The 10000-nt window shown below is 44.7% G+C and overlaps 2 protein-coding genes across 4 annotated transcripts in view; both read left to right on the top strand.

Annotated features, from left to right (window-relative positions):
* The window catches only part of ddx42 (DEAD (Asp-Glu-Ala-Asp) box helicase 42), a 19102-nt gene extending 17643 nt beyond the window's left edge, over positions 1-1459 (top strand). For all 3 annotated transcript variants that reach the window (XM_035533040.1, XM_035533047.1, XM_035533041.1), the window contains one exon: positions 1-1459. This exon is cut by the window's left edge and continues 166 nt beyond it. In XM_035533040.1, coding sequence (XP_035388933.1) covers positions 1-413 — 413 coding nt within the window. In that variant the 3' untranslated portion in view covers positions 414-1459.
* A 2686-nt stretch (positions 1460-4145) lies between these two features.
* On the top strand, positions 4146-6104 carry LOC113592212 (zona pellucida sperm-binding protein 3-like). Its single transcript, XM_027032998.2, has 8 exons — positions 4146-4721; positions 4793-4911; positions 4993-5096; positions 5170-5347; positions 5427-5544; positions 5627-5712; positions 5790-5881; positions 6015-6104. The coding sequence occupies exons 1-8, from the start codon at positions 4152-4154 to the stop codon at positions 6065-6067; spliced, it is 1320 nt and encodes a 439-aa protein (XP_026888799.2). The 5' UTR covers positions 4146-4151; the 3' UTR covers positions 6068-6104.
* Positions 6105-10000: the final 3896 nt, after the last annotated feature.

Genomic DNA, 10000 nt, shown 5'->3' with positions numbered 1-10000 from the left:
TGCTGCCTCCCCTGGCCTTTAATTCAGGCACAAAGATGGCTGGCTTCAGCAGTGCAGGCACCCTGAGCTCTGTCTCAGACTCGTACTCCTACTCCCCACGAGAGTGGTCCCGTGGCGACAGGTCTGCTGACGATGGAGGACGTCATGGAGATGGTCATCATCGTCATGGAGACAAGCATGCCGACCGGGACCGGTACGGGGATAGAGACCGCCACAGTGACAGCCGCAATGGAGAGGGTGGACGGCGGGACCGGGACCGGGACCGGGAACAAGGCCGAGATGGACGGTCAGAGAGAGACGATTGGAGGGGCGGCAGGGAGGGTGGAGATAGGGCAGGGCTGCACAGAGGCATGGAAGATAGCTTTGCTGTTCCAGACCCACCTAAACGGAAGAAAAGCAGGTGGGACAATTAGAGGCAAGCAGACAAGAGGTGACCCATTGACCAGTCAGAAGTCAGCATGCTAATCAGAAACCCAGCCTTCCCAGCAAAATTCAACTGTCCACCTTCACCCACTTCAACATCAGAAAGCCGAAGGGCACTGAAGAATTTGAGTGTTGAGTCTTCATCTTACCTTTACTGTAACTGGCTAAGTTACCCATTTTGTCTGGCAGGTTTCATGCTGTTTGGGGTTGAGAATGAGTTAGTGTGAAAATTGTGAATTACATAGAAGCAGATCTCACCTGTAAAGAGTCATACAGACCTTGTTTATTGGTATATTTGTGTGAATCCATCTCTGTGGGGAAGCCCTTTAGACATTTTTAGAAGAGTGGGTTTTTTTGGGGCGTTTTTTTTTTAGGGCAGAGGAGATTTAGTTTAGTTTAGTTTTTTTCCCCTGTGGTGTCGTATTTCCTGGGTGCAACAGAGAACCATTCCCTTATGGAAGAAAATTTACATCAAATCATATTTACTTATTAATCCACTGCCCCAAAGTGTTTGTGAATGATGTAAATGATATATTTTTTAGGTTTAGGACTTCATTCTGTATTTTAGTACATACTGTTGAAAGCATGCACTTGTTCGTGGACTAGCCCCTCTTCTCTCTCCTCTCTCTTTTTTTCTTTTTTCTTATTTTAAACAAAATGTTAATCAGCTTAGGTGCAAAGCTAACATTTATGCTCATTGTTGCTCTACGTCGAACACCTGGAGAATGGTATAGTCTCCTTCCTTTGAGCACTTGGATCTTATCCAGACCTATAAAGTATAAGCATTTACAAACAGTACATGCAGATATGTAATTGAAAAAGCCATGTTTTGGTGGTATAGCAATCTGGAATAAAAGTTGACCGTGCTGTAATAATTGTTTCCTTCCTTCTCCATTCTTATAGACAATAGGCTTTGATTAAAGGAACTAAACTCTTCCATTACATTCATCCATTGTGGGATCCTGGTACCAGTATAATACAAATCTCAAAGGCTTTACCCGTACATTAATAAATTTTAAGCACCTTTGCTGTTAAATCGTGTCACATTTTTCATTCCATTTATTTGGTAAACTACCTTTGCCTGAGTGTTCACACTGCATCACCACTTGACAAAAATTGAGAGATTTGCTAGGCTACTCTCCTTTTTGTTATCTCTATTATTAGCTACTAAAATTAACCCAGTTTTTTGAAGAACATTTATATTAACATTTTAAAATCCAAAAATGTGAAGTGTAATTAAAAACAAAAATAGAGTAGTTACTATGCCCATAGTCCACTATGAGGTCAAGGAGGTCTGGACCTTAGTAATGTTTTTAGAGCTACAACCAAAATTTAAAAGGTAAATACAACTGGGTTTTAAAAAATCGGCTTCTCCTACCAGATGAGTGCACGCTTAAAGCAGTTTACACTTGTTATTTGGTATTGGCTGGGTGAGGGAGGGTGCAATCAAAGCCCTTTGCGTTATCAGCATTTCCACTCACAGCAATTGTATACATGTTGGCAACACTTGAACAGGTTGTGTGGCAGTGGCATACAGCATATTTGGCAAGACAATAATCGTGTTATTATTTGAAATGTTCAAAACTAACCTGGTACAGTATCTGGAGTAAAGGCAACTGTATAAAACGTATATTCTGGCCATGATGAAGACGTTATTTCTTTCATATTAGTACGTTAGCTAAGGTTTCACGCCACTGATTATAAAACATATTATGCAGGAGATGCTATCAATAGGCCTATGAACCATTTCAAAGCCAGTTTTGGAAATAACTTTGTAAACGTCTAATGACATTAGATTGTGATGGTGTTAGTCTCAAGCGTTTTTCTTTTATAGGTAGTTAATTAAGTATCTTATTAAACATAGCTTAATGATCATACTTCATACTGTACACTGATTTATTTTGATGATCTAGATCTTAATAAGATGTTCTTATTATTTATTATTCATTTAGCATATCTACCTTACAGTAAACTATAAACACATTAGATCTAATTTAACAGTTCCTATCCATAGAAACACCAAAGAGCTGGGCAGGAATAAAAATTGTTTCTTGTAAATAACTCTTTCTATGTATGCACCATTTAGATGCATAATTATGTATAATTTTGACACCTCCATTTTTGTACCTGATGCCCTACCTCCTTGACTATTTTAACTCTGGATACATCTTTGGTATAAATAAAAATAATTTTGCTGTCTCAACAAATAGATACAAAGACTGGGCTCTCTGTACTAGTGCACATGCTGTTTACTAATAATTGTTTGTATGTCGCTTTGAATAAGAGTGTCTATCCAATGCTGATTATTTACATGTCATTTAAAAGGTAGTGTCAGACAGACAATGGGGCATGAACCGTTTTATAAGATTATAAAATGATTTTGTTAAAATTATAATGTATGGCTGCTGCGTTAGAATAATTACTAGCTCAAATAATCAGTATTTTGACAGTTTAGGTCAACCATTCCAGATGCTTAATTGTGCCAGTCTAAATAAGACAGGCTTTTAATGTAATTTAATGTAAATGAAAGTTAACTCTGATGTGTCAGGGTAGAGAAAACGCATAGTTGATAAATCATGTCAACTGTGGTCCAGAGTTGGCAATAGACAAATGTCTCATTTTAGATCACATCATGTCTGAACATGTTGCACTTGCGAACATTTTGAACCAAAAACAAACAAAATGACAAAAGAGGAAAGCTACAACATTATTGGAAAGACAAAGAAATATGTTTCTTACACATTTTCAGGAGACATAACTCTCCCTAGCCGAGCTTAATTTCACGATTGATCTGCAAGATATATGGACATTTTTTACCACTACCTTCTCCCAGCAACCTTCTTCAGTCGTTCCTCATGTTTAGTTTTGGTGTCACATAGCCGGCTTCTGCTACTGCAAGAAATGTCACAAAATTTCCTGAAAACTTTGAGACTGTCACTTGATCAAAGCATCTGGATCTACCTGAAACAGTGCAATTAAAATTCCGCTTGGATCTTCTTTAAATCAAGTTAAACTTTGGTAAATTCCGACCATGTCAAACTACAATTGAATTTGTAGAAAATTTGATTAAATTAGAATAAACCTTTTATCACAAAACATAATGGACAAACAACATACAAAAAAGTAACAAAGCAATACAAGATGAGTTCCATTATTTATCCAGAAGTTATAGACAGAATAACCAATTTGTTACATGTTAGAATGGTGTAAGTTAATATTACCTGATGATAAAAAATTAGTGACAGAAATTAAATACAGACCCCTGAGCAAGGCCCTTAACCCTCAATTGCTCAAGTTGTACTGAGTCATAATTATAAGTCACTCTGGAGAACAGCGTCTGCTAAATGCCGTAAATGTAAAGATTTGTTATATGTTACAGTGGTGTAGGGTAGTATTACCTGATGATAGAAAATTGTGAATTTGTGACCAAAATTACATACATTTTTTTTCTTTTCCAAATGGTCCACCATTACTAAACTTGTGTCTGAAACTCCATCATCACTTAGGTCCTTTCATGTATCTAGTCAATTAGATCCATTGTCTAAATGAATCAAGAGGAGTAGAATGTTGATTACTGTCAGCTGTGAGTCAGAGTAATAAGTCGCTCAACAGGTCCAGAGTGACATTAAGCTTATTAACAGGAGGTGGAGCTGAAAGTGGACAATATTGCATATATAAATGAAATTGTAAGCACTTGTATGTTTGTGGGGTCTGCTGTTTGGATAACAATGGTTTTATGTGAAGTTGGATTTATGCTGCTTCTGCTGGTTGCTTTTGGCTCAACACTAGCACAATGGCAAGGAATGAACAAAATCCAAGTACCATCAGGACTTCAGTTTAAACATCCAGTACAAGCAGGACAGCAAACAGTTACTGGAGTGTCTTCTCAGGGGTCCCATACTTCTAAACCCACAGGACCTGCCCAAGCCTCACTTGGCCAGCAGTCTAGGAATCCTGTACAGATACCTGTGCAGCAGCATTTCAATCTTCAGTCCCAACAAGAATTACAGGGTCCTGTGAAGCAGGTGACTTGGCACTTTCCTCAGGAACCACAGCTACCAGCCAGACAGCCCCCAGTACAGTTTGAGATGCCCCAACCTGCTGCTGCTGAGAGTATAGCAGCAGAGTGTGGTGAGAATGAGGTATACGTGGAGGTCAAGAGAGACCTGTTTGGTACTGGTGAGCTGATAAATCCCGCTGACCTCACCTTGGGAGGATGTGCTGTCACTGGGGAGGACAGTGCTGCTCAAGTCCTCATCTTTCAATTGGCACTGCAGGCCTGCAACAGTACTACAATTGTGAGTCTCTATGAAGTGACTTAGTGCTGCTGTAAACCTGCAGGCAGCTGATGCCACTTCTTTCTTAACAGATGACCCAGGATGAGCTGGTCTACGTCTTCCTGCTCCGCTATGTTCCAGTGACTCTTGCTCACACTCCTGTTGTGAGAACTGTTGGTGCTGTGACCCATATTGAGTGTCATTATCCAAGGTATTGGACCTTTACCATTGGTGGTGTTCAGTATTATTTGGAAGGCTGTGTTCAAACTGATGGCCGTCAAATGCTTTGCAGGCGGCACAACGTAAGCAGCAATGCTCTGATGCCTGCTTGGATACCATATGCTTCTACCCAAGTTGCTGAGGAACAACTTGTCTTCTCCCTGAGGCTCATGGCAGGTTTGTACCATGACCATCCCAGACCTACAGATGAGTTTTGACTGAATTGTACGTAATGAGGTTTCTTCTCCAGATGACTGGCAATCTGAAAGGGTCTCCAACCAGTACTTCCTGAACGATGTCATCAATGTTGAGGCATCTGTAATTCAGTTCTACCATGTGCCCCTTCGTGTGTATGTGGACAGCTGTGTGGCCACTGTGGTCCCTGATGTGAATGCAGTCCCTAGATATGCCTTCATTGAGGAGTATGGGTGAGTGGCTTCCTTGTGGGCTTGGTGAGGTGGCTTTGGTGCTGAAGTAGCTGAGGTCTGACTGCACAAATGATTGCAGGTGCTTGATTGATGCTAAGCTCACAGGTTCCCAGTCTCACTTCCTGCCCCAAACTGAAGCAGACCGGCTGCGATTTCATCTGGAGGCATTCAAGTTTCAGCAGGACAACAGTGGCTTGGTAGGTGACCTTGTTTGTTTGGTAGGGCAGTGACTAGAACGACTGGTGGGCTGAACTCGATATGTAACCATTTTCTCTACAGATCTACTTCACATGCTTTATGAAGGCAACTGCAGCGTCTCTCCCTGCTGATGCTGAGCACAAAGCTTGTTCCTTCTCTGGCAACAGGTATATTGCTGTGGCATTGAAACTAGCAGGGCACTGGTGAGGCCAAACTGGTAAGCGTGAATATTTTGACTTCACAGGTGGACTGCAGCATATGGTGACAACCGGGTGTGTGGCTGTTGTGACACAACCTGTGGCTTCTGGGAGGGAAGGGATTTGTCTGTGGACAGAGGTATGAGCAGGTTGTTGTGCCTTGCCCTAGCTTAAACTCCTGATTCTTCTTGGACAGGGTGGTGGTGGTGGGGGGGTTGATTAGAGGTGATGCAGCATTTCTAAGCCCAGCCTAAATGTTCCCCTTTTTGCAGGTACACAGCTGGAAGGAGACGTAACCCTTGGTCCCATCATGGTTAAGGAGTGACTGATGGTCCAATGACTTGATGATGAATAAATAAATTGTAATTTGTTTCCTGGGTTGATGTGCAATTGTAGTGATGAGCCCAGTCTAGGTTAACTTCATTGTGAGCTGTTCTTGGTGCTCTCCTTGGCTGTGAGCTTTGTCTGCAGAATGGCAGACTAGGCAAGGTTTAACTGCCCTGAGAATCCTAACTTGGTACTGAGGTGTATATTGGCCTCAAGAATGGGAGAACACTGCCTTGACATCAGGGGGTGTGGCTGATGAACTAGAATGGCTAAAGCTCAGGTTTTGGGCAAATGTCTAGCTTGACTACTCCAGGGGAGAATCTAAAAAATGTATATAGAATGGCAGTTTAATTTATAATCCACATCAAGTTGACATGTTAGTAAATTGCAGTCCAGCTTCTTTAAGGATGCTCTAACATCAAATGGTGGATTAGGGAGCTATTCAAACGCTTCACAAAATTGAACCATCTGGCATACTGGTAAAGAAGGAAGTCAAATATTTGGGAACCATTTCCATAATGCAGACAGCAAGTTTTGGAAGGATTTTGAGTAAAGATTTCAAATGCATGGTTAAAGAAGAATTTGTATACATCTGGAAGAATTTCTCCAAATAAAATGAATGCCATAGCAAGCTCTCTTTACACAAGTCTAGCTGGTGAGTCAGCATCTCCACCCATCATAGCTCAGTGTACTAGGCAGTAGTCCCCTCATTATCAGAGCAAATGTTGAGCCCCATGTCATCTGTAAGGGAGCACAGCAGTGGAGTAACATGCGTGAACTTGGGAAGATTGAAGAGCAGTCGTGCTGTTGCATTCTGGACAATTTGTAAAGGTTTGATGGCTCTTAGAGGAAGACCACTAAGTAGTGAGTTGCAGTAGTCTAGTTTTGAGATCACAAGAGACTGCACAAGCACCTGCGTAGCTTCCTGCGAGAGAAAGGGTCGAATCCTTTGTATGTTACAAAGGAGGAATTTGCAAGACCGGGTTAGATTAGAAACATGCGTTGAGAACGACAACTGGTTGTCCAAAGTTACACCCAGGCTACGGGCAGCTTCGAATGGTGATCTCAGGGAGTTCTCAAAGGAAACAGTGAGGTCATGGTAAGGGTTGGGAGTACCTGGGATGAACAGAAGCTCGGTTTTACTGGGGTTGAGCTTCAAGTGGTGGGCTGTCATCCATGACTGTTACGAACCCCAGGAACAACCATCAGCCCAGCACAGTCATGCCCATTCGCACCCACCCTTGATCTGACTCACTGGAATTCTAGCACACACCTGATTCCCATTCCCCTCATTACCATCCCCTTTATAAGCTTCCCTTGCCCGTGCACACGTTGCGAAGGCTTGTTCCCATGTGGCGTACCGAGCGTTTCCTCATCCTGTGTGATTTCCTGGTTACTGACTCCTGCTTGCCTTCTAGACTTCGTCTCCTGCCTGACCGTCGGACAGCTCCTGAACACTACCCTGTGCATTGACCTCGGAACGACCTGACTGCGCTTACCCGTGTTACTAAACATATCTGTTTGATTGCAAGAATAAACCTCTGCAACTGGATCCACTTCAACGTGTGTGCAGTCGTTACAGAATACTTCGCCATTATCATGGATCCAGCGGAGGTACAAAACAGACTGGTCCAGCATGAGCTTTCCATGGCCGAGCTACGCCAAACCGTTCAGAGACTTTCCACAGGTCGTACTTACCGTGACTTCGGTGACTCCTTCGCCGTCCACCGCAGTTACTCATTGCATTCCCGTGGCCGTCCCAGAACGATTCGATGTCTCTCCAGATAGATGCAAGAACTTTCTGATGCAGTGTTCCATGTATTTCTCCCATTATTCCACGCAGTTGATCACCGACAAGGACCGTGTACAGTTTGTGCTATCGCTGCTAACTGGTGAGACAGGGGCTTGGGGAACCGCCCTCTGGGATAGCCAGGGCCCTATGTTACAGTCTGAAATGGAATTCCACAAACTTTTCAAGGCTGTGTTCGCTCGTCCTGCGAGTGTTCAGGATCCCGGAACTATTTTATGCGAGATACGTGAAGGGAGGCACACGGCAGCTGACTACGCCCGGGAATTCCGTACGGTCGCCGCCGGCAGTGGCTGGAGCGAGACGGCGTTGAAAACCGTCTTTCGGGACTCCAGACGGAACTCGCATGCCGAGGGGAGTCGACTACACTGACTAGAAAGACAAGGCACCCCACCTCGACTGCGCCCTTGTGCCTTCTACTCCAAGAAACTACAGCCCGCCGAGAGGAACTATGATGTAGGGAACCGGGAACTTCTCGCGGTCAAACTTGCACTTGAGCAATGGAGACACTGGTTAGAAGGGGCTGAACATCCCTTCTTGGTATACACGGACCATCGGAACCTGGAGTAACTACAGTCCGCTTGACGACTCAGCCCAAGGCAAGCTAGGTGGCCATTGTTCTTCTCCAGGTTTAACTTCACTGTGTCTTCTAGACCTGGTTCCAAGAATCAAAAGGCAGATTCCATGTCGCGCATCCATGATAAGGGGGCGACCAACCCAACTCCAGAGACCATCTTACCTAGTAGTTGCTTCCTAGCTCCCATACGGTGGGGCTTCCAGGATGACCTGGAGAATGCATTAAAGGATAACCCTAGTCCAGAGGAATGCCCCCCACGGAGGCAATATGTTCCAGCTTCCCTCAGAGGAACATTGCTAGAATGGGCTCATACGACCTTATGTAACGGACATCCTGGTATCACTCGCACCACACGCATGTTGTCCCGTACGTTTTGGTAACCCTTCCTTCATGACGATGCATGAGACTACATAATGTCTTGTGTAGTCTCTGCTCAGTCTCGCACCCCTCGCTCTCTCCCTTCTGGGAAGTTACAGCCCCTGCCTGTGCCACATCGCCCTTGGACACACATCGCTCACAGACTTACCGGCCTCTGAGGGGAACACTGTTATATTGGTAGTAGTGGACAGGTTTTCGAAGATGTTCCGCCTCATTCCTTTTACTCACTTACCTACAGCCTGGGAAACAGCAGAAGCCATGTTCTCTTTTGTGTTTCGCATATTTGGTCTACCAGAGGAGATCGTGTCCGATCGTGGTTTGCAATTCACGTCGCAGGGCTGGAAGCGGTTTTGTAGGAAGGTAGCCATAACTACGAATCTCTACTCTGGCCACCATCCCCAGTCCAACGGGGAGGTCGAACGCGTTAATCAAGAGGTTGGAAGGTTCCTCCGTCAGTACTGTACGTCACAATCTGACTGGCACAAATTCCTCCCTTGGACGGAATACGCCCGCAATTCACTCACGCACTCCTCCACTCAGCTCGCCCCGTTTCAATGCATCTACGGTTATCAACCGGCCCTCTTCCCATGGGATGACTCCCCCATGGACATACAAGCATTGGACCAGTGGTTTCAGCAGAGCTCCTGGACATGGGAGGTCACCCACGTCCACTTGCAGAGGGCTTTGCGCACCCAGCAAATGTTTGGCAATCGTCACCGTATCCCCAACCTACAACTGCATCCTGGTCAGAGGGTCTGGGTCTCGACACTCCACATTAGATTTGGACTACACAGCAAGAAACTAAGTCACCGGTACATCAGTCCATTCAAGGTACTTCAACAGGTCAAGCCCGTGTCCTACAAGCTACAGCTTCCCCCCAGGTATAGAATGAATCCCACCTTCCATGTGTCTCTGTTAAAACCTGTGCACTATAGTCCTTTGTCTGCTGCCACAACACCCATCAACCCTCCTGCCCCCGTCGAGATCGACGGTGAGCCGGCCTATGCCATCTGTGCGTTGTGGGATTCCCGGAGACGTAACGGAACCCTTCAGTACCTCGTCGATTGGGAGGGCTATGGCCCTGAGGAGCAATCGTGGGTCCCCAGGGCAGATGTTCCGGACCCCTCTGTGCTTGCGGACTTCCATGCTGCTCACCCTGATCGTCCAGG

This window comes from Electrophorus electricus, chromosome 1 (assembly GCF_013358815.1).
Source record: "Electrophorus electricus isolate fEleEle1 chromosome 1, fEleEle1.pri, whole genome shotgun sequence".
Classification (NCBI taxonomy): Eukaryota; Metazoa; Chordata; class Actinopteri; order Gymnotiformes; family Gymnotidae; genus Electrophorus; species Electrophorus electricus.
This window is presented reverse-complemented; position numbering and strand designations above follow the sequence as displayed.